Here is a 24,636-nt window from a genome sequence, read left to right as displayed (position 1 = left end):
AATCCAAAATCTGCAGCAGCCCGGGAGTAAGCGTTTCTGAAAAACGCCTCCCGCTCTGGTGTGCACCAGCCCATTTAAATACATTACCCAAGCGGATCCGCACCCGCAAGCGGATCGCAAACCGCAGCCAAACCGCTCTGGTGTGCACTAGGCCTACGTGTGAACAAACCCTAAAGGGACACTGAGCAACTTTTAACAACACAATTTGCACTTACCTGGGGCTTCTTCCAGCCCACCGTAGGCCGCGAGGTCCCCCGGCATCCTCCTGGCTCCTCTCCCGGTACCACAAGCAGCTCCAATTGTCAACTTCGACCTTAAGTCATCGGTATGCGTCCCCACCATGCACGTTATGCATCATCATGCTAGCTGGCGTGAGTCCTGCGCATGCACGGTTCAGAGTTAGAGAACCGCGCATGCACAATACTCTCACGCCAGCTGGCGTGATGGCGCGTAGCGTGTGCGGTGGGGACGCATACTGATGACTTAAGGCCGAAGTCTATGATTAGCGGAGCCCCCAGCTGGACCAGGAGAGGAACCAGGAGGACGCCAGGGGACCTCGGGGCCTACAGAGGGTTGGAGGAAGCCCCAGGTAAGTGCAAATTACATGTTTAAAAGTTGCTCACTGTCCCTTGAAATATGAGATTTACAGTATTCCAGATGCAAGGACAGCTTCTGGGGGTGCACAGGGAATATACATCGACTTTCTATTGGTATGCACTGGGCAGTTTCAGTTGACACCTGCCTGGCTTTGTGAGTGCGGATCTTTCATCTATCCATATTATTCATTACCTGGGCCACTGATCACTAATTATGCACTTGTTTTTGAAAACTTTTACCAACCTATGTTGATACTTATGCTAAGTGAGGATGCTGATCAGCAGCCACTACTATTCTTTTCTTTGACCCAATGTACACATTAGATCTTTTTGATGTCTGGCAGAGCTGTGAGTTGCAGAGGTGAGGAGGGGGGCTGTGTCTGTCTGGTTGGTTATAGTTGGTTTCAGGAAGCTTAGGAATAAGGGGTTTCAGTTTTCTACTGCACAGATCAGCACAATATGAAATGTATATGTCTGCTAGCCCATGTCTGCGTTAATGACGAAGTGTGTTTTGTCTGACAGGGGGGTCTCTGACTGCTTATAGCCCAGCCTTGTACTGTTCTGGCTGGGGAGTGTGAAGATAAGGGTGTGACTGAAGGAAGCCCATTGTATTATAATATCATCTAGGCACATATTATCTCTTATCCCTCTGCTTTTATGATATGCTAACCTTATTAGAGCTAATTAATTAGCTGCAATGCACTTAGTACAGACTGCCCACCTATAGTTAGCAGCTAGGGGTGCACTGCTGATAAATCATGAATGAGGGCTAGAATGCACTAGAGCGCTTTTTTGAGCATTTAGATAATGCTTTAAGGGCTTGCTCACACTATGAGCTTTTTTTTTTTTAGCACTGGCGATTTTAGAAATCGCCCTAAAAGAGCTTGTGCAATGATTTCCTATGAGAGTGTTTGCATGTGCGCGTTTCGATTTTATTAAAATAGCAAATGCGCAACATGTATCATTTTCTGAGCGTTTTTGCTCAATGCAAGGTATAGGGAAATCGAAAAAGCCCTTGAAAAAGCACTTTGAATTGTGATTTCCCAAGTGAGTTTATGATTACATACACTGTATTTATTCTTTTCCGGGTCAAAGAGTTCACTTCCTGACTAACGTCAGGAAGTGAATCAACTAATCGCTCAGCAAAAGCGCTTACAAAAGCGATTTTCTAAGTGCAAAGCACAGGGGAAATCGCTCTATAAATTGCTGAGCGCTTGCGATAGCGCTGGCGATTTATAATGTGAACAAAGCCTAATGCTGGATCCACACCATGAGTTTCCGCGTCGAATGCGTCCGTCGATACGCGTCGATTCGATCATTTCTGAACGAATTTCGATGATTTTTAGGTCGATTGCCATGTAAAGTATGGCAAATCGACCTAACGATCCATCGAAGCTTGAATCGGACATGTCGGAAATAATCGAATCGATGCGTATCGACGGACGCATCGAACGCGGAAACGCATGGTGTGTATCCAGCATAAGGGCTGTTTTCCACCATGAAACGTAATCACTTTCACAATTGCATTTCAAACTAAATTTTTACTATGCAATTTGATTTAGCTACTATACTCAGTAAAGTAGAGCTCAATCGCATCTAAAACACGACAGGACGACAATTGCCTTCGGGCCAGAATTGTGACGCAATATGATTGCACTAATGAAAATGGCCACTGCCGTTTCTATTAGTTTTACTGTACCCTGCGTTTTGCGATCCATTAGCAATCGGAATCAGATTGCAAAGCACAGGGCAGTGGAAAAGGGCCCTAAATCGCTAGCAATGTACCTAAACGCTCTGCAAATGTAAATGGATGGGACAAGTAGTGATTGCGGTTACCCAAATCGCAATTGCAGGACAACCGCAATTGTAGGACATGCAGCATTTTGGGGAGCGTTTGTGTTCCAATATAAAGTATATAAGCATTCGCTAATGAATCGCTACACATAGCGATTTGTATGTGATTTTAAATTACTGCAAACTGTAAAAAAAAAATCCACATTGAAGTCACTATTCTGACAAAAAGCTTACACTTTATAAAATCGCTACCAATATCACCAGAAAAAGCTCATGAAATCGCTTACAAAACAAACTAAAAAATGCTAGCGATTGCCATTTGCGACTTGTAGTGGGTTCCAGACCTGAGTGATAAATCAATCAATCATCATACCATGAGGGGTGCTCAATTGGATTCCGAGGAATTGAAAATTTCCCTAATTTCCGGAAACAGAAATCGAATTCCGCGGAAATCCTGTTCACCGCAACTCTGTTATTTTAGCACAATCACAGAACTCTGAAGCATTGGACCAATCAGAATGCAGAATTTTTCAGCAAAAATCTGATTAAAGGGAACCAGAGAAGTCCCATTGCTGAAAAAATGAAAAAGATTCTATACATACCTGGGGCTTCCTCCAGTCCCATACGCGCTGATCGATCCGACACCGCCGTACAGCGCTGTCCGCAACTACGAGAACGGGCTCCCGTCACTGACGTCATCGGAGCCAGCTACGCAGGAGAAGTGCGCCCTCTACGTATCTCTCCATACACTGCTGCAGAGATACGCAAAGAGCTCACTTCCCTTACGCATAGATTGGCTCCGACTGCCGGAACAGCGCGGAGCCGGGTCTCGTAGCTGCGGGCAGAGGAGGATGGCGGCGTGGGATCGATCAGCGCGTATGGGGCTGGAGGAAGCCCCAGGTATGTATAAAATCTTTATTTTTTGATCTCTGGTTCCCTTTAAGGCCTCTTGCACACTACATGTGATTCCGATTCCAATTTTTTATCTATTTTCACATGCGATTCCGATTTTTTTAATCGGTACTGCATGCTGCATTTTTTTTTCTGAGTTTTTTCTCTTTGATAGCATCCAGGGAAAATTGGAATCGCAAATTCGGAATTGCAGTGTGCAGGGGGCTTGAGACAGTCGCTTTAGACAAATCACAAGATTCTGTTTTTCTGATTTCTGTGTTTTTATCATTTTTTGTATTTATTGATTGCGAAAAATCAAAAATCCAATACTCATCAGAAAATTGGCATTGGCAGAAATCGGAATTTGCACAGAGTCAGAATTAGAGATTTTTAAAGGGATACTGTAGGGGGGTCGGGGGAAAATGAGCTGAACTTACCCGGGGCTTCTAACGGTCCCCCGCAGACATCCTGTGTTGGCGCAGCCACTCACCGATGCTCCGGCCCCGCCTCCGGTTCACTTCTGGAATTTCAGACTTTAGGCTGCTTGCACACCAAGACGTTACAAGCGCACGTTAGTGCGCCTGTAACGCTCCCCCAACGCACAGCAATGTAACACAAGTGGGCTGTTCACACAGCCCACGTTGCGTTACATGTAACGCTGCACGTTCTGTGCAAAGTGCAGCATGCTACGGCGTTGAAGCGGCTATAGCCGCGTTAGACTGTTTGCACATGCGCAGTGGGGGGCGGAGGAGGCGGGGAGAGCCAGCTACAGTAGCCGCGCACATGGCTACTTAATATTCACTGCACTGGCGGGCGCTGATTGGCCGGCGGGACCACGTGATGCGGAGTGTCTCGCTCCGCATCACGTGGTCCCGCTGGCCAATCAGCGCCACTCTGGGAGACATTATAGGACTCGAGCCGCCTAACGCGGCTCACTCTACCGTCGGCTCTTGCAGCACCATACGTTGTGTTAGGTGCACGTTATGCGACCTTAACGTGCCACCTAATGCAACGTCTTGGTGTGCAAGAAGCCTTAAAGTCTGAAAACCACTGCGCCTGCGTTGCCGTGTCTTCGATCCCGCTGATGTCATCAAGAGCGCACAGCGCAGGCCCAGTATGGTCTGTGTCTGCGCAGTACACTCCTGGTGTCATCAGCGGGAGCGAGGACACGGGCGTGCAGGCGCAGTGGTTTTCTGACTTTAAAGTCAGAAATTCCAGAAGTGAGCTGGAGGCGGGGCCAGAGCATCGGTGAGTGGCTGCGCCAACACAGGATGTCTGCGGGGGACCATTAGAAGCCCCGGGTAAGTTCAGCTCATTTTCCCCCGACCCCCCTACAGTATCCCTTTAAACACAGAGATTTTAATGCATGGGCACTGAATGCCAGCGGCCAGGGGTTCCATTGCATTCCGTTGTTGCAAGCAATATACCGATTTTCTAACTTGCTTGATCAACACATTCGGTCGATTGGGCATGCTTGTTGCGGCACTGATTGTCATCCAATTTCATAAAATTCTCAAATCGGATGGTCGATCAGGCCTAAAAATCAATAGACATATGGCTGTTTTTAGAGTTGAGGATACTCATGAAAAAAATAATTATTAAACATGAAAAGAAGAGAGCATCCTGTATTAGGGCTGGTGCACACCGAGCGGCTTTTTGGGCGTTTTCAGATCCGCTTGCGGCTGCGGATCTGCTTGGTCAATGTATCTCAATGGGGTGGTGCACACCAGAGCGGCAGGCGTTTTGCAGAAACGAAAAATGCCTGGGTGAGGCATTTTTTGGATTTCGGATGCGTTTCTGCCTCAATGTTAAGTATAGGAAAAACGCAAACCGCTCTGAAAAACGGCACTTCAGAGCGGTTTTGCAGGCGTTTTTGTTACAGAAGCTGTTCAGTAACAGCTTTACTGTAACAATATATGAAATCTACTATACTGAAAACCGCAGCAGCAATCCGCAAAACGCTAGCAAAACGCCTCATAAAAATAAAAAAAAGCGTTTAAAAATCTGCTAGCATTTTGCGGATCTGCTAGCGGGTTTTGGTGTGCACCAGCCCTTAGAAAGGCACCCTCTCATGTTGGGAATACACAATGAGTTTTTTTTCGGCAGATTTACTGGCTGATCTATTTCCTGATCAATTTCCATTGACTTCTATGAGAAAATTGATCAGGAAAACGATCAAAATCAGATTAGACCTTTCGGAAATTAACTAGTGTGCCATCTATCTGCTGAAAAAACCTCATGGTGTATTCCTAGGACAAGACAGCAATGCATTTAAATTATGTTCCATCAACAGGATTAATGGAATCTACCTGGGAAACAAGTTAGGTTATATTTTTATTTTCTATTTTAACCTGTCTGTGTTGACACTGCAGTTATCTCATCATGTACACAGGCAGACAACATCACAGACTTATGTGTATCATATAGATTAGAGACCACTCTTGCACTGCAGAGGGGGAGTGGTTACATTTTACTAAAGGAAACCAATACAGATTATAAACCTTTCACACCTTTGTAAATATCTCCTCCCATCCCCAGCCCCCTTGACAGGATTGGTTGGCAGTGCTGATGTGTACTGTATAAAGGCTGATCTGTTTATGGTGGTAAACACATGTCAGCAGACCTCAGAGTGACCTGTCCACAGCTGTGCTCTGACCTCCAATCCAGACATGAGCAGCCCTGATGGTGGATACTCCAGTGAAGACCAGGTCAAGGGAAAGCACTCAGAGTCAGTGAAGCCCAGGCCGAGCCAGTTCCAGTGGACTGAAAGCACGCCTACCATGACAGAAGCCAAAGCAAAATCTGAATCAAGACCCGGTACTTCAGGATCTGGCAACGCCTCGGGTTCGGGCAACACAAAGAGCAAAGCTAAGGATCGGGTCCGTCGGCCTATGAACGCTTTCATGGTGTGGGCTAAAGATGAGCGCAGGAGACTGGCCCAGCAGCACCCCGACCTGCACAATGCAGAGCTCAGCAAGATGCTAGGTAAGGAACATTGGTGGATGATTGGGGAGCTCAGAAGGGGTGGTAGTGGGGGGTGTACAGAGAGGACTCGGCCTCCCCTGGTCTTTTATAGATCAGTCTTAACACTTACTTCACACACTTTAATCTCAGAGTATGGAATCTGTTTTTTTTTTTAGCAATCATGCAATAGTAGTTACTAATACTGTATGATATCTGCTTGCTGGTGTTTCTGCCATTATTTCTTCCTAAAATAGTAAGTTATCAAAATTGATTTGTAATCTATAATTAAATGTACCACATTGTGGTGCTCTAGTAGTTCTATATATTGAGCAGTTGTTATCCTATTTTTATTTTACTTCGCTAACATTGATTTATGACACTGTTTTGCATGATTGCCTATTGTGTGAATGATACATAATACACTACAGTATGCTGTCTAAATCAAAGCTGTAAACGTAATCTATTACTTTGCACTCTATAGTATTTAGAAAATGGTAAATACAATGATTTTATAACCAATTAAGTCAGTTTAGTTTGAGCTCCAGTTTTTTCAGTATTTTTATTTGTATTTTAAGGCCAGGGTCACACTTGGCAGAATCGCATGACTTTTCCACTATATGCTATGTGTGAAAACGCATGCAATTCTGCTAATGGTGGCCATACATGGTAAAAAAAATCCATCATTTACTATTTACATCCAATCTTACTATTTCTATGTAATATAAGGGAACTGCCTAAATTATATTTTCAGTCTATTCAGTCTAATTTACCCTTATACCCCATAGAAACGGTAAGATTGGATGAAAAAAATTGTACCATGCATGGACACCATAAGTGTGACCTTGGCCTTCAAGCTATTATTGTAATGTAAACATTGTATCCTTTTGTTGCACGATCTACAACTACAAAATAAGCAAACTGTGTTTAAAATATTTTGGTTTTAATACTTTATTGAGCAACTCTGTTTTATCTGATTTTATTAGGATCCAGGATTATTTTCATTAGTTTGTTTTTTCGTATGGGCCAAATTTACTTATTTTATTAGCATTTATTTAGTCTAATGATTTACTTACTACACATTCATATTTGTTTACGCGCTGCAGTATAGTTCATTATATAGTGTTGGAAATCAGAAATGAGAGGGATATGGTGGCTGCCATATTAATTTCCTTATAAACAATGCTAGTTGCCTGGCTGTCCTGCTGATTATTGGCTGTAGTAGTGTCTGGATCACACACCTGAAACGTGCATGAGGCTTATCTAGTCAGAAACACCTGATTGTTCAGGGTGGCTAAAAGTTTAGAGGCAGATGATTAGCAGGACAGCCAGGCAATGTGTATGGTTTGAAAAAGAAATAGGTCGGCCTCCATATGCTTCCCCATTCAGGGACGCTTTATTAACTAGTACCCCGTTGGAAGTAAAATAAAATTGCATGGCCTCTATCGTGGAAAAGCAGTTTATGGTTATCTTTTACACTAGACTGAGCTTGTTAGCCTGTACTGTAGTAGTTGGGAGTACTGTTAGTACTGTAGTAGTTGGAGTGCAGCAAAGTACTTCATGTTACTACGCATTAATTTGATGTTGTTTGCCACACTTTATACTAAAGGTTTTGTTTCTCTTATAATTTGCAGGGAAGTCTTGGAGGGCTATGACCCATATTGACAGGAAGCCCTTCATACAGGAAGCAGAGACGCTGCGACAGAAGCACCTGCAGGACCATCCTGACTACAAATACACACCCAGGAGGAGGAATCAAGAGAAAAAGATGAAGCAGGCTGAAAAACGCTTGATGCAGATGCCAGAGCAGGCTGGTCCCTCTGGCCTGAGTATGGATAGGAGGAGGTGTGGGGAGAGCCTTAATGTACACCATCCTGAGGCACCCTACCAGCTCCACACACAGATGCCTCAGTCCGGCCACTGCTTGGATCCTCAGGCAAGGACTGCCCCATATGACTACAGCCGCCCCACTCCTGGGACATGCTCTATGGTTATGCCAGGACAGAACTCTGCTACTTCTGCATTTCCTACTCAGAAAGAATATCAGATGCTGCCTTCATGCAGCTATGATACTAGCTACCCTTACCACCAGCAGAGCTCAACCAACATGCTTTCCAGGCAGATGGTACGGACTGAGCAAATGAGCCAATACACTGTGCAAAGCATGATGGGATGCCAGGCCTCGAGACAAATGTCCTATAACCAAGTGTGCATGTCCAATGCTGGAGTGGATAATCATGTGGCCCAGAGTGGGCAGCTCCCACCTCTTCCAGAGCCCCAGCAGTTATTGACTGCAGAGGACCTCCAACAGGCTGACTTATCTGAGGTGGACAAGGATGAATTCGATCAGTATCTGGGTTACATGGTGGCAATGGACAGTCGTAGCCAGGAGCAGCTCAGTGCTGACAAGGATCTCCTATCCTCTGTACTGTCTGATGTCAGCACTGCTGTCTATTACTATCCCAGTGTATGAGACTGTCATAGCGTTCTTCCGCATGGGAATCCTACACTCTCCAAGTCATTGCAGACTTATTTCTGTGCAGGAAGAGCCATAAATAATATACAGTGACTATTTTATGTAAATTATTTTTTATGAACTGCTCTTTCCCACATTATCCTAAAAATATTACATTTAATTTTAAAAATGAACGTAATGCACTTTATGTAGTGTCTGTGTACATGAACTCTCTGTATATAGCAATTATTTGTATTAACATGAATGGGGTTCTTATTTTTGCATTTTTACAATAAAAAGCATCAATTTGAGGTCATTTGAGTAATTTTTTCTTTTTTCTGTGCTGTCATAATAGTTTCCAAGGCTGCATAAATGCAGTTAAAACTGTTAAAGTAATTAGTTATACAGTAAAATTACCTATTCTAAAGCTGGCCACTAACGGTCCAATTTCTAGCGAAAAATCGTTTGAGCGATCAGAAATTCTGATCGGACGAAAAATCGTTCACTACACCATCAACTAACCAATCATTGCTTCCTATCTATCACAACCACCAAGAAAATCCAAATTTTCGTTCAACGAAAATTCATTCGGGCAACATTTTTTTCACTCGTTCATAATCGATTGTGTCCACCAATGGAGATTATTTACAACCAATCCGATCAGAATTTCTGATCGCTCGAACGATTTTTTTGCTAGAAATTGGACCGTTAGTGGCCAGCTTAAGATGTGATGCATGTGGCTTTATTTTAGGGTGCAAAGGTGTTTATTCTGCACTCAGCCATGTTCTCTGTAGAGGGCATGTGTTAGTCCACTCCAAATACTAAGTCGGGTCGTTTAACCACTTGAGGACCACAGTGGTAAACCCCCCTAAAGACCAGGCACATTTTCACTAAAATGGCCACTGCAGCTTTAAGGCCAAGCTGCAGGGCCACACAACACAGCACACGAGTGACTCTCCCCCCCCCCCCCCCCCCCCCCCCCCTTTCCCCCACCAACAGACCTCTCTGTTGGTGGGGTCTGATTGCTCCCAAGTTGTTTATTTTTTTAAAAAAATATTTACGTCTTTATTTTCTTTTTCCTATTTATTTAAATATTTTTTTTCAAATCCCTCCCTCCCCCCCCCCCCAGCCGGCCAATCACTGCGATCGGCTGTCATAAGCTTCTGCCTATGAGAGCCGATCGCTCTTTTGTCCCCCAGGGGACAGCCGTGTCACACGGCTGTCCCCAGTACAGCCCTGCTGCTGATTGCAGCGCTGTACATGTAAATAGACGGCGGTTTTGCCTTCTTTACAGTCTCCCGAGCGGCAATGGCCGCTCGGAGACTGAAGGCGGGGCGGAGCTCCACCCCCCTGAGCAGGAGATGTGCGCAATCTCCTGCAAAACAGCCCCAGGACTTGATGCCAATCGGCGTTAGGCGGTCGACAAGAAGTTAAAGAAATGTATTTTTTTTTTCATATATTATATTTAGTAGAAACATTAATATAAAAACATATTGGGCCCAAACCAATGCACTTGTTAATTTTTCATATTCTGTTTAAAATAACTTTTCTTGCTTGCTGGTTACTTAAAAGGCATTATATTGATAAAATGTAAAAATATTACTTAGGAGAAAACACAGGAGAAAAAAAAATGTATAGGGCCCATTGTTTTTAATGAGGAACTTATTGAATATTATGAGCATTAATTTTGAAGTGTGTATTTTTTAACTTTTCAAAATGTTAGGGCTCAGCCACACTATAAGCGCTTTTCGGGTACTTGTGATTGATTAGCGCTTTCTGAGCACTTAAAAAAAAAAAAATCACTCATTCACTTTCATTAAAATCGCAGTAAAAATTGCTGCAATCGTGGTAATCTTTGCGGGAGCGATTTTTTTAAAAAAGCGCTCAGAAAGCGCCAATCAATTACAAGCGCTCGGAAAATCTTATAGTGTGGCTGAGCCATTAAGCCACATCTACACGCATAGATCCGGCGGCTCGATTAGCCGCCGGATCCCTCTTCCGCGTCCCCCGGATTCGATACCCGCTCGTCCCCGCGCCGCTTATCTTCCACTCGATTCCCTGCCATTGTCCCCTCGCGGGGAACAAGCAGGGAATCGGCGGCAGCAAGATCCGACCTGTCGGATCTTATCAATCGAGCCACATCAGCGGCTCGATTGAGAAGGAACCTCGCCGCCGCATCTACGCTTTAGAGCTTGTTCACACTACAAGAGCTTTAAAACCACTTGAGAACCGTAGGTTTAGGGCTCGTTCCCACTGTTGCGACGCGATTTCGGCCGCATTCCGACGCTTGTAAAAACGCATGCGGATGCGTTTCCGCATGCGTTTTAACCCGCGATTTCGCATGCGATTTCGCATGGCAGGGTGCCATGTGAAATTAACCATGACACTGCCAGGGCTAAATAAAATTGAAAAAGGTGCGAAATCGCACGCGAAATCGCGGGTAAAAACGCATGTAACAAACGCATGCGTTTTTACTATTAAATACATTAGCGGCGATTCGCACGGATTCCCGACGCAGGCGAAATCGTTGGCTCTTTTGTGCGTTTTTTTACCGCTGAAAAAAACGCACCTCAACAACGCTACAGTGGAAATAGGCCTATCCACTTGCATTACATGTGCGGATCTGCATGCGTTGGACGCATGCAGATTCGCGATAGTGGGAACGAGCCCTTACTCCCCCCCTAGTAACCAGGCTATGTTTTACAATTTAAGCCTCTGAGCTTTAAGGGCTGACTGCAGGGCCCTACAACTTAGCACACAAGTGATTCCACCCCCCTCCCCCCATTTTCTGACCACCAACAGAGCTTTCTGTTGGTGGGCTCTGATTGGTGCTGCAGCGATCGGCTGTCATAGGCTTCAGAATATGACAGCTGATCGCTTCTGTGCCTCCCAGGGGGACAGCGCTGCCGTAGATCGCTGCGCTGTACAGTGTAAATAGACGGCGGTCTCCTAGAGGCGAGTCTGATGACCATTCAAGCGGTGATGCGCGCGCACGATCTCCTGAAAAACACGCCCCCAGGACTTGACGACAATTGTCGTTAGGCGGTCCTGGGGGAGCCACCGCATCCACGCCAGTTGGCCTGACACAGTCGTTTAAAGGTTAAGCTCTACAGATTTTGAAAGCTAAGGTGGTTTAAGACTTGACCCCTATTTCCTTGGGAGTCATTTTATCCTTCCTACAAAGCAGCTTCTGCATTGGGAACCCAAGGTGAAAGGGATATGGAGGCTGATATATTTATTTCCTTTTATGAACAATGATCATTGCCTGGCTGTCCTGCTGATCCTTATTACTTCACAAGGACACTATGGCGAAAAATGTAAAATTTAACCACTTTACCCCCGCCCGTACGGATTTCTCCATCCCTTTTTCCATCCTTTAACCCCCAGGGACGGAGAAATCCGTACTTTCCGTGCTGCCCGCGCTCCCGCTCGTAAACACGCCGCCCGCCGCTAGTAAACACGCCGCCGCCCGCTCGCCCGGAGATCAATGAACGGGAAAATCCATTCCCTTTCGTTGATCTAAGCCCCGCAATGATCTGCTGCTCTCCGATGAGCAGCGCGATCATTGTGAAAAGATACACACTTACCCAGCCTCCAAGTACTTCCTCCCAGCTTCCGGAAGGACGCTTGGAGGTCGCATTAAAACAAAAAGTTACTGTGGCCATCTTGTGGCCAAATAGTAAAACTACACCCTACACATTCTTCACATACAAATAAATTACTTTTACACAAAAAATGAACTCATTACCTCCCACACTCCCAATTTTTTTTTTTTTTTTTAATTAAAAAAAAATTAAATGTACAATAAAAAAAATACATAAATAGTTACCTTAGGGACTGAACTTTTTAAATATTTATGTCAGGAGGGTACAACACTGTTACTTTATAAACTATGGGCTTGTAATTAGGGATGGCCGCAAAACTGAAAAAAATGCACCTTTATTTCCAAATAAAATATTGGCGCCAAACATTGTGATAGGGACATAGTTTAAACGGTTTTATAACCGGGACAAAAGGGCAAATACATTTCATGAGTTTTAATTACAGTAGCATGCATTATTTAAAAACTATAATGGCCGAAAACTGAAAAATATTTTTTTCCCCACATTTTTCCTATTTTCCCATTAAAACACATTTAGAATAAAATAATTCTTGGCATAATGTCCCACCTAAAGAAAGCCTAATTGGTGGCGGAAAAAACAAGATATAGCTCATTTCATTGCGATAAGTAATAATAAAGTTATAGACGAATGAGTGGAAGGAGCGCTGAAAGGTGAAAATTGCTCTGGTGGTCAGGGGGTAAAACCCCTCAGTGGTGAAGTGGTTAAGATATGTGCCAGCAAACAAGAAGTACGTTTCTTCCAGAGTAAAATGAGCCATAAATGTTCCTATGTTGCGGTCACTTACAGTAGGTAGTAGAAATCCGACAGAGCCGACAGGTTTTGGACTAGTCTATCTCTTCATGGGGGATTCTCAGGGATTTATTTTTAAAAGCACTTAGGGCCAATTCACACTTGAGCGGTTTGCCGGTGATATCGGCAAAATGCTCAAACACTAGCGCTTTTGAAAGCGCTAGTGTAATAAAACCCTATGGGCCCGTTCTTACTTGGCCGATTTGTAGTAATCGCCGCAAATCGCCCAAACACGTTGCCTGCACCGGTTTTAGGCAATTTCCCGGCAATCGCGTTTCAGTGCTATAGAAGCGCTAAACACGATCGCGGAAAAATCACCGCCGGCGTTTTGCGTTTAAGTGTGAATAGGCCCTCAATGAATGGCAGTTGCTCTGTCCAACTGCCAAAACTGTAGCGAGCAGGGAAGCTGGCCAGCATCATTGTTTAAATCCTTTTTAACCTCCCTGGCAGCAAGCCCGAGCTGAGCTCGGGCTATGCCGTGCAGGAGGAGATCTCAGCCCCTGGTTGGGCGATTTTCATCCTGTAAAGTGCTGTACGCGCAGCTAGCACTTTGCTAGCCGCGCGTTCAGCTTGATCGCCGCCGCTCTGTGGCGATCGCCCGCATGCAGCGGCGCAAGAGGGCCCCCCCCCCCCCCCGCCAGAGCCCTGCGCTGCCCGGACCAATGAGTTCCGGGCAGCGCTATGGGCTGGATCGGAGACGTCTGACGTCAGGACGTCGGCTGACGTCCATGACGTCATTCCGATCGTCGCCATGGCGACAGAAGAAGCCAAACAGGGGAGCGCGTTATATACGCGTTCCCCTGTTTGCTATTGTTGCCGGCGACGATCGAACTAGAGGGACACATGCGCCCTCTAGTGGAGTTTCATGTAGCTACCACTCTGGTAGCTTTACATGAAACATAAAAAAAAAAAATTTAAAAATTGGATTTCTGCAATTTTTGCAGAAAAAATAAACCGCCAAGGAGGTTAAGGAATATCTTTGTATAGAATAAAAGCCTTGCTAAGAATCCCCCATGAGGAGATGGGCTAGTCCAAAACCTGTCGCTTCTGTCAGATTTCTACTACCTACTGTAAGTGACAGAAACATAGGAGAAAAGTAATTTAGTTTCAAAGAGTTTTATTGAAAGTTTAACAAGGGTTGTAACAGATTAAACATATTAGTTTTGTCCCGATGGGACTGATTTTACAATAATAAGCGGTACAAAGTTTAAGCAAAAATGACATGTCCATATAAGCAGTTTCAATAGAGCAGAATCATGGATAAAAGTTAGTGAATGGCAACAGTGACCTAATAATACCTTAGCTAATCGGATAAAACAGACTGTCTCAAGTTTTGGGTGTCGGCTAATGATAGCCAAGGCTGCAAGGTGTTGGTGAATGGAATGGTTGAGTCGTTCACAATAGCATTTCATTAATCATTATTTTGTTAATGATTTCTTTGGTTTGAGTTATAGAGAGGTTTGGTTGAAGCCATTGTCTGGCTAAATGTATTCTGGCGGCCTTGGCTATGTGCTGAGCAAGCCTGTGTTGGGGGTATTACCAGCCTACAGGTTTGTGACCTAATAGAAGAAGTAAAGGGTCGGGGGGGGGGGGAGGGATTTCTCCAGGACTGAATTAATGAGGGCCGATACTTGGTCCCAATAATCGCGTGATATTGGGCAGAACTAGGGTTGCCACCTTTAGGGTAAAAAAATACCGGCTTGTGGGTGTGGCCTGAGGGGTGTGGTCTAAAAGTGGGAGTGGTTTGTCACGGACTTTTTAAAGGACAACTGACCTGAGAGGGATATGGAGGCTGCCATAATTTATTTACAAATGCAAATTTCCTGGCTGTCCTGCTGATTCTCTGCCTCTAGCCATAGCCCCTGAACAAGCATGCAGATCAGATTTTTCTGACTAAAAGTCTGACAAGATTAGATGCCTGATTTTTTCGTGTGTTTGATGCAGACATACTAATGCCAGAAAGCTCAGCTGGAGAGCCAGGCAACTGGCTTTGTTTAAAAGGAAATCAATATGGCAGCCTCCTTATCCCTCTCTCAGGTCTGTTGACCTTTAATGCCAAGTACACACTATACAATTTTCTGACTATTTCCAACAGTTTCAATCTGATTTCTGATCGATTTTCTGTTCACTTCTATGGAAAATCTATCGGAAATCAGATCGGAAATAGTTAATCTGACAGTAAAAAAGTCAGAAAATTGTATAGTATGTACCTAGCATTAGGCTCGCTCTGGGTCTCTTAGAGGCAGCATTAAAGGGAACCTAAACTGAGAATGATATGGCTTTTTCCTTTTAAAATAATACCAGTTGCCGGACTCTCCTGCTGATTCTGTGTCTATAATACTTTCAGCCTCAGCCCCTGAACAAGCATGCAGCAGATCAGGTGCTCTAACTGAAGTCAGACTGGATTAGCTGCATGCTTGTTTCAGATGTGTAATTCAGACACTACTGCAGCCAAAGAGATCAGCAGGACTGCCAAGCAACTGGTATTGTTTAAAAGGAAACATCCATATCCCTCTCAGTTAAGGTTCCCTTTAATAGGTGTATTTATACTTAGCTGGGGAACTTCCTCCAGCCCTGTGAGGTGCCTGGGTTCCCTCACCAGCCGCTCCATTCACTTGATATGCTCCCCCAGTAATATCTGGCTGGCCGCGCTCTTCTGTGTCATGCGTCTACCCCTGTAGTGCTCCCGCAGCGGGGAGCATTCCGCACCTGTGCAGTAGCGGCCGGGTCGCGTATGTGCAGAAGCAAATGGCTGGCCGTGATTGTCCAGATTACCAGGGGAGGGACGATCGTAGGCGGCAGGCTGTTATACATTAAAAAATAGTTTATTTACATGTACAGCCCTGCAATCTACTGCAGCGCTGTATGGGGGACAGCTCTGTCACTGAGCTGTCCCCTCGAGCGTGCCACAAGAAGATCCCTCTCATAGGCTAATGCCTATGAGAGGTGATCAGCTCTGATTGGCTCTTCAGGGGTAGGGAGGGTGGGAGAATTATTTAAATAAAATACGTGATTTTATTAAAAAAAAAAAAAAAAACTAAAAAAAATAAATCTCAGTAGCAATCAGATGTTACCAACAGAAAGCTCTGTTGGTGGCAAGAAAAGGGTGGGGTAGGATTAGCGTGTGAGCTCCTCTGAGGACAGTCAGTGACATGACTATGTACTCTGTACAGTGCTGCAGAAGATGTCAGTGCTATATAAATACATAATAATATGGTAGGACATTAGCCTATGACTATGGTAGGATTAGAGTGTGAGCTCCTCTGAGCACAGTCAGTGACATGACTATGTACTCTGTAAAGTGCTGCAGAAGATGTCAGTGCTATATAACTATATAATAATAATATGGTAGGACATTAGACTATGACTATGGTGGGATTAGCGTGTGAGCTCCTCTGAGGACAGTCAGTGACATGACTATGTACTCTGTAAAGTGCTGCAGTAGATGTCAGTGCTATATAAATACATAATAATAATAATATGGTAGGACATTAGACTATGACTATGGTAGGATTAGAGTGTGAGCTCCTCTGAGCACAGTCAGTGACATGACTATGTACTCTGTAAAGTGCTGCAGAAGATGTCAGTGCTATATAACTATATAATAATAATATGGTAGGACATTAGACTATGACTATGGTGGGATTAGCGTGTGAGCTCCTCTGAGGACAGTCAGTGACATGACTATGTACTCTGTAAAGTGCTGCAGTAGATGTCAGTGCTATATAAATACATAATAATAATAATATGGTAGGACATTAGACTATGACTATGGTAGGGTTAGAGTGTGAGCTCCTCTGAGGACAGTCAGTGACATGACTATGTACTCTGTAATGCTGGGCATACACGGGTCGATCCGGCGGCCGATTAGCCGCCAGATCGACTCCCGCCGCGTCCCCGTGTGCACCCGGATCGATTCCCGCTCATCCCCGCCGACGCTTCTTATCTTCCGCTCGATTCGCCGCTATTGTCCGCCCGCGGGTGTCGAGCGCGGAATCGATCCCCGCAGTGATCGAACACGTCGGATATTATCAATCGAGCCATCAGTGGCTCAATTGATAAGGAACAAACTGACCATGCATGCCCAGCATAAAGTGCTACAGAAGATGTCAGTGCTATATAAATACATAATAACATGGTAGGACATTGGACTATGATTATGGAAGGATTAGAGTGTGAGCTCCTCTGAGGACAGTCAGTGACATGGCTATGTACTATGTAATGTGCTGCCGAAGATGTCAGTGCTATATAAATACATTATAATAATATGGTAGGTAGGACATTAGACTATGACTATGGCAGGATTAGAGCTTCTCTGGGGACAGTCAGTGACATGATTACGTACTCTGTAAAGTGCTGCAAAAGATGGCAGTGCTATATAAATACAGTACATGATAATAATATGGTAGACATATTATTAGACAGACTATTAGACAGACTACGACTATGGTAGGATTAGAGTGTGAGCTCCTCTGAGGACAGTCAGTGACATGACTATGTACTCTGTAATGTGCTGCAGAAGATGTCAGTGCTATATACATACATAATAATATGGTAGGACATTAGACTATGACTATGGTAGGATTAGAGTGTGAGCTCCTCTGAGGACAGTCAGTGACATGACTATGTACTCTGTAATGTGCTGCAGAAGATGTCAGTGCTATATACATACATAATAATAATATGGTAGGACATATGACTATGGTAGGATTAGATTGTGAGCTCCTCTGAGGACTGCCAGTGACATGACTATGTACTCTGTAATGTGCTGCAGAAGATGTCAGTGCTATATAAATACATAATAATAATATGGTAGGACATTAGACATATGACTATGGTAGGATTAGATTGTGAGCCCCTCTGGGGACAGTCAGTGACAGGACTATGTACTATGTAATGTGCTGCAGAAGATGTCAGTGTTATATAAATACATAATAATAATATGGCAGGACATTAGTCTATGACTATGGTAGGATTAGATTATGAGGACAGTCAGTGACATGAATATGCAGGGGTAGCTCTAGAAACTTTTAAGTGACAGTGCTATGTAGATACCTATGCACACGTAGCAAAAAAATATGCATGCCCACACACTGGAAAGTGGCTGTGACCATACAATAGAAAGTGCCCATGGTCATATTTCATCATGGACAGGCCCAAATGTACTTTAGATAAGTAGCAATGTTATTTAAAGAGTGAGCCCGCCCAGAATAACAAGTATCCTTTGAAGTGACCGGAGCACTGGAATTTACTGTACTGTGTTTACTAAAAACAAACCTTCCCATAATGTTGTATCCACACCATACAATTTTTTGGCAGATTTACCTGCCAGATCGATTTTTTCCAGCATGTCCGATCTGAAGATCGATTGATTTTCTGAGTGATTTTCTGATCGATTTCCATAGAAGTAAATGCTCAGAAAATCAATCGATCTTAAGATCGGACAAGCCGAAAATAATCGATCTGGCAAGTAAATCTGCCAAAAAATTGTATGGTGTGGATACAACATAAGGGAGGTTCATAATGATGTGTGCCGCTGGGTAGAGTACCATTACTTACCTACAGCCCATACAACATGTGCCATCTTCTCCACCTGATCACCAGGTTCTATCAGCTTTTATGATTCCTGGCATAGTTACATGCATGCCACAATGCATGCTGGGAGATGAGGTCCCTGGATGCGAGTACAACACTCTACTTGCATCCATGGACTACATCTCCCAGCATGCATTGCGGCACACATGTGCATGACTGCCAAGAATTACAAAGTGAGCAGAAGCTGCCGGTCGCGTGGAGAAGATGGTGCATATTGTATTGGCCGGCGTACAAAGATCGACATTAAGGCTAATGTCCCCTGAAAATATAGAATGTAGATGTGGTAAATATGGTAATTGTTAAAGAACACCTGTAATATCATTAAAAAAATTAACTTACCTGGGGCTTCTAAACAGCCCCCTGCAATCGCCGTGTGCCTGCACAGGGACAAAACGATCCTCAGGTCCCCCGCCGTGGCTCACTTTTGTTTTTCCGGTCAGGCGCCGCCACTGTGCTTGTGCGGCCTTGGCCACGGGCTTCCTGACTCCCGCTCACATAGCCGAGAGCATCCGCCGCAGTATGAGAAAACCTTGTACTGCACCTCTGCAGGACACTCCTGGGGACCTGAGTGGGAGTGAGGTCGTGTGCAGCCAGGAACGCACAAGCGCAGTGGCCACGCCTGACCGGAAAAAACTAAAGTGAGCCGCGGCGGGGGACCCGAGGATCATTTTGTCCCGATGTGGGCACACAGTGATTGCAGAGGGCTGGTAGAAGCCCCAGGTAAGTTATTATTATTATTTTTTTTAATGATATTACAGGTGTCCTAAATGCCATTAGCAGCAATGAACCAGAAGGACGTAGTACCAAAAAAAAAACAAAAAAACTACACATAGCCATACAGGAAAACAAGGGGCTGTCCTGCAGCAAATAAAACAAGTAACCAGCAGGGAAAGGGTGTAAATTTACACACAGGCAGCATCAGCAATAAATCTGCCATGCTGAGGAGAGGAGAGAAGGAATGAATAGCCAGGCAGAGGGAAGAAGAAGAAAGTCAGGACAGGAGATAAAGGAGTGTGAGCCGCTTACCAGGCTGAATGCAGACACAGGGAGGACACCGTAAGAGGAGGGAACCCAGGAGAGGGAGGGGGGATGGAGAGAGTCAGGCTCCCCTCCTCGGCTGCCTCTGCCATCACTTTTGCTTACACAGACAGAGAACTCCTCCGCTCTCAGTCCGCGCAGGCTGCTCAGCACTCCCTCCTGACAGGCTTGCTCAGTCTCCACACAGTGACCTCACGTAGAGCACGCAGCACGCTAGACGTATCGACAGGAACAGCACCATGGGGGAGGGAGCCTGAGGGGGAGAACAGCCTGTAGCCTTAGAAGTAGAGATGGGAAGTTCGGATCTTTTCAATGATCCGGATGATTCGAATCGGATCATTGAAGAGATCCGGATCTTTGATCCGAATCTCGGATCATTTTACTACCGGAAGCATTCGGGGGTGAAATGAACAGCAGGACAGGTCTGTGGACAGGAGAAGGGGAGGGAGTGGACACACAGAGAAGGGGAGAAGATGGACAGAGGGCAGGGAGTGGACAGAGATGGGAGGAGGGACGAGCAGAGAGCAGAAATGTTTGCACGTAATACCCACATGCTGAAGTCATATGCTTTACATATATTTCACCTATATGTTCATCTGTACACTTTGAAAGAAAAGGTCGCACAGTGAAAGAAAGCATTCCCAGAAGTGAAGTGCAGCTGTTTAGTGCCGAGTGCAGGAGGATTATATTGCCTTTCAATCACACTGTCTGCAAAGTTACTGAGCTGTGCCAAAAGCTTCCCATGTGTTCACTGTGCAGCACTACAGAACAGACAGCCTGTAATGAGCAGCACGTTATAGCCAGTATGTGTGCTCTACACATATCTGGCAGTGGCACCCATGTCCCCTCTCTCTCATCTACCTGTCCCTGCAAGGCTGCCTCCCTTCCAACAGAGCGATCCATCTCTGCTCTGCTTCCAAGACCCCGCTGCGAGGGGGCGTGTCGCTCCTGGCCCCGCCCCTTTTGCGATCCGAATCACTCATTTTGATGATTCGGATGATCGACTCATAAAATAGATTCGGATCAAAGATCCGAATCGTTCATGATCCGGACAACACTACTTAGAAGTATTATTGTAACAGATCAGGCGTCTCCCCCTCTGCTCTTGTGGAACAGTCCAAATTACCGGCTGGATACATTGCCGGTAAAAACATTTTTCCGGCAGCGGCTTTTTAATCAATTTTACGGCTGGGCCGGAGAGATACCGGCCGGGTGGCAACCCTAGGCAGAACCACCATGTATGGGCTAGAGTGCCAGTTCTACCACACTTTCTAAAGCATTGACTGGATTTAGAAGAATCATATTGATGGACCCTTTCAGGCACCTGATAAGCTCGATGGAGTATTTTGATGTTAGTTTCGATATGTGAATAGTAGCCACTTCCCTTAGAGAGGGTCAAGCAGCATTTTGTCCATTCCTTGAGGGCTCGTTTCCACTATCGCGAATCTGCATGCGTCCAACGCATGCAGATTCGCACATGGTATGCAAGTGGGTGGGCCTGTTTCCACTGTAGCGTTGGTGATGTGCGTTTTTTTCAGCGGTAAAAAAACGCACAAAAGAGCCAACGATTTCGCCTGCGTCGGGAATCCGTGTGAATCGCCGCTAATGTATTTAATAGTAAAAACGCATGCGGTTTTTACCTGCGATTTCGCGTGCGATTTCGCACCTTTTCCAATTTTATTTTGCCCTGGCAGTGTCATGGTTAATTTCGCATGGCACCCTGCCATGCGAAATCGCACGCGAAATCGCGGGTAAAAACGCATGTGGAAACGCATCCGCATGCGTTTTTACAAGCGTCGGAATGCGGCCGAAATCGCGTCGCAACAGTGGAAACAAGCCCTTAGGGAAAGGTTTGAGTGTAGATCAGATTCCCATTTTACCATGGATGGCAGCTTAGAGGGTTTGAGGGGTTGAGAAAATACTGAATATAGGTAGGAGATTAGCCCTCCCTCCAAGGGTTTGTGTAGGCACCAGAGTTCGAAAGTGGATCTAGGGGGGTCTCTCGGGGATGGTGTGGGGAATGATTTTATGAAGTGATAGATTTGGATCGCTGAGAAGAACTCTGTACAGGGAAACTTGGTTTTAGATTGGAACTGTGTCCAGTTTGGGCAGGAGAAAAGTAATTTATGGCTTATTTTACTCTGGAAAAATGTACTTCTTATTTGTTTGTTTGCGCATAATTTAAATTTTACAATTTTTCGCCATAGTGCCCCTTTAAGCCAAAGACCCTGAACAAGCATGCAGATAAGACATCTGACAAGATTAGCTGCATGCTTGTTTCAGGTCTGTGTCTTTACTAACTAGAAAGCAAGGAGGGGCTCTCACGAGTAATCACAAGTCCATAAGAACTCGAATTGGTAATTAAAATGAGCCTTAATTGCCGTAGCTGTGTGGCTGGATGATAAAGGGCTATTTATCCACAATTTCGCCGTCCTGCCTGCACTCCAAATAGCTTGCATGTGTCCTATTGGACGCGTTGTAAGCCTCACCAGTCACCATGGCACACTTCCTCCTTCCAGCATGAAGAAGGGAGTGCGCATAGTGAGGCTTGCAAGCCATTTGGAGAACAGACAGGATGGCGGAATTGTGGGTAAATAACCCCTTATCATCCAGCCGCACAACTGCGCCAATTACGGCTCATTTTACTCATTTGAGTATTTACGGGCTCGTGATTTCTCGTGAACCCATCCCTGCCAGAAAGAGCAGGAGGGCTGCCAGGCAACTGTTACTCTTTAAAAGGAACTATGGCAGCTTCCATAAGTTTCACACCTCAGGTTCCCTTTTAAACAATACCAGCTGCCTGGTATTCTTGGTGATCTTCTGGTCACAGTAGTGTCTGAATCACACCCTATAAAGGCAGCCATACACTGGTCGATTGGCACTAGATCGACCAGCAGATAGATCCCTCTGTGATCAAATCTGATCAAAGTGGGATCTATTGGCTGCCTACACTGCAAACAGATTTTCATAGTGAAATCGATTCACAATCTGTGGAGCTGCCGCTGCCCCAGCATACATTACCTGATCCGGCCGGCGCGAGTCCCCGCTGTCCCCACTCCGCTCTGGGCTTCAGCTTCACTTTACTTCCTGTCGGGGGAAGTTTAAACAGTAGAGGGCGCTCTACTGTTTAAACTTCCCTGACAGGAAGTAAGTGAAGCCAGCCGGAGCCCAGTGCGGAGAAGGGACCGCGGGGAAACGCGCCGGCGGAACAGGTAATGTATTGCCACTAGGATGGGTCGTCGGACATTCAAATGCCGCTATCGACGCACTCCGCCGGTAATTGAGCAAAATTTTCCGCGCAGACAGATCGACGGAAATCGGTCGATCGGTCAGCGTTTGTGCAACGATTTCACAGCATATTCTATCACAGTGAACGAATCTGCTGTCTATCGCCGGGAAATCGTGTATGGGTAGCTTAACAAGCATGTGGATATTCCAGTCAGACTTGAGTCAGAGAAAACCAAAAAGAAAAGAGCATCTGCATAAGGATAATAATCCACATAAGACATGCAGCCAGTGAATACTCGAACAATAGAAAAATCTTTGACACATCAAACACAATTAAAAAGCCGTTTTTGCTGTATCTGTGAGTCTGAAATAAAAACCCTTGGACTTTCAAACCTGCGAGTGTGCGGATTTCATCTCAATCTACATAATTAAAAAACACTTAAAAACTATACAAAGGCACAAGGAGGGTACTGACAACCATGATTAACAATCACTGAGATGTAAAACATCCAATGCAAAAATGAATATGTGGACAGAATAAATACTAAATCAATGTGTAAATAAACACACTAAAAACTCACTTCATGCATAAGTCCCATTAATAGATAACACAACAAAAGATATATTGTGCATCACAATTCACGAAAGCTGGGTCTACACGTACCGATGTTTCTTATCAATCAAACCGCTGATGCGGCTCGATTGATAAGATCCGACAGGTCCGATCTCGCTGCGGCCGATTCCCCTCTCGTTCCCCGCGAGCGGACAATAGCGGGGAATCGAGCGGAAGATCCTCCACGCGTATCGCGGCCTTGACGATCTCTCAAGAGGCTCTCACCGCATGAGCACGATAATGCAAACGCTGACCGATCGACTGATTTGCATCTAGAATAGATCCCGTCGATCTGTCCAGGCGAAAAATTTCTCTCGATTGCCGGCAGGTCGGGAGCACGTCGATAGCGGCATTCGATTGGCCGACGACCGACCCAGCACTACATTACCTCTGCGCCATCGCGAATCCCCGCTGTCCCTTCTCCGGCTGGCCATCTTCTCTTCACATCCTGTCCTGTCCTGTCAGGGGAAGTTCAAACAGTAGAGCGCTCTCTAATGTTTGAACTTCCGCTGGTCACAGGAAGTAAAGAGAAGATGCCCAGCGTGGACAGAAGGAACAGCTGGGACTCGTGCCGGCGGAGAGGTAATGTATTGCTGCGAGCGGCGGGCAGCGGCAGCTCCACAGATTGTGAATTGTTTTCTTGCTGAAATCGATTCAGAATCTGTGTGCAGTGTACGGGCAACCAATAGACCCCTCTCTGATCAGATTAGATAAGAGTGGGATCTATCTGTTGGTCGATCTGGTGGCAATTGACCAGTGTATGGCTGCCTTTACACGTTGGGGGTCTTTAAGGTAGCCTTACACTGGTCGATTTGCCATCAGATTCGACCAACAGATAGATCCCTCTCTGATCGAATCTGATCAGAGAGGGATCGTATGGCTACCTTTACTGCAAACAGATTGTGAACAGATTTCAGCCTGAAACCATTCACAATCTGTGGTGGTGGTGCTGCCGCTGCTCCCCCCCCCCCCCCCCCCGCATACATTACCTGCTCCGCCGGCGCGAGTCCACTGGATACCGCTGCTCCGTCTCCGTGCTGGTCTGGTCTCCGG

The 24,636-nt window shown here is 45.4% G+C and overlaps 1 protein-coding gene and 1 pseudogene across 1 annotated transcript; one reads left to right on the top strand and one right to left on the bottom strand.

The window, feature by feature from the left end:
- LOC137519419 (transcription factor Sox-17-alpha-like) overlaps positions 1-19,800 on the bottom strand; it is a 60,419-nt pseudogene extending 40,619 nt beyond the window's left edge.
- Positions 5,951-8,912, top strand: LOC137517739 (transcription factor Sox-17-alpha-like). The gene is made up of 2 exons (XM_068234774.1): positions 5,951-6,266; positions 7,877-8,912. The coding sequence occupies exons 1-2, from the start codon at positions 5,951-5,953 to the stop codon at positions 8,713-8,715; spliced, it is 1,155 nt and encodes a 384-aa protein (XP_068090875.1). The 3' UTR covers positions 8,716-8,912.
- Positions 19,801-24,636: the final 4,836 nt, after the last annotated feature.

This window comes from Hyperolius riggenbachi, chromosome 5, assembly GCF_040937935.1.
Source record: "Hyperolius riggenbachi isolate aHypRig1 chromosome 5, aHypRig1.pri, whole genome shotgun sequence".
Classification (NCBI taxonomy): domain Eukaryota; kingdom Metazoa; phylum Chordata; class Amphibia; order Anura; family Hyperoliidae; genus Hyperolius; species Hyperolius riggenbachi.
This window is presented reverse-complemented; position numbering and strand designations above follow the sequence as displayed.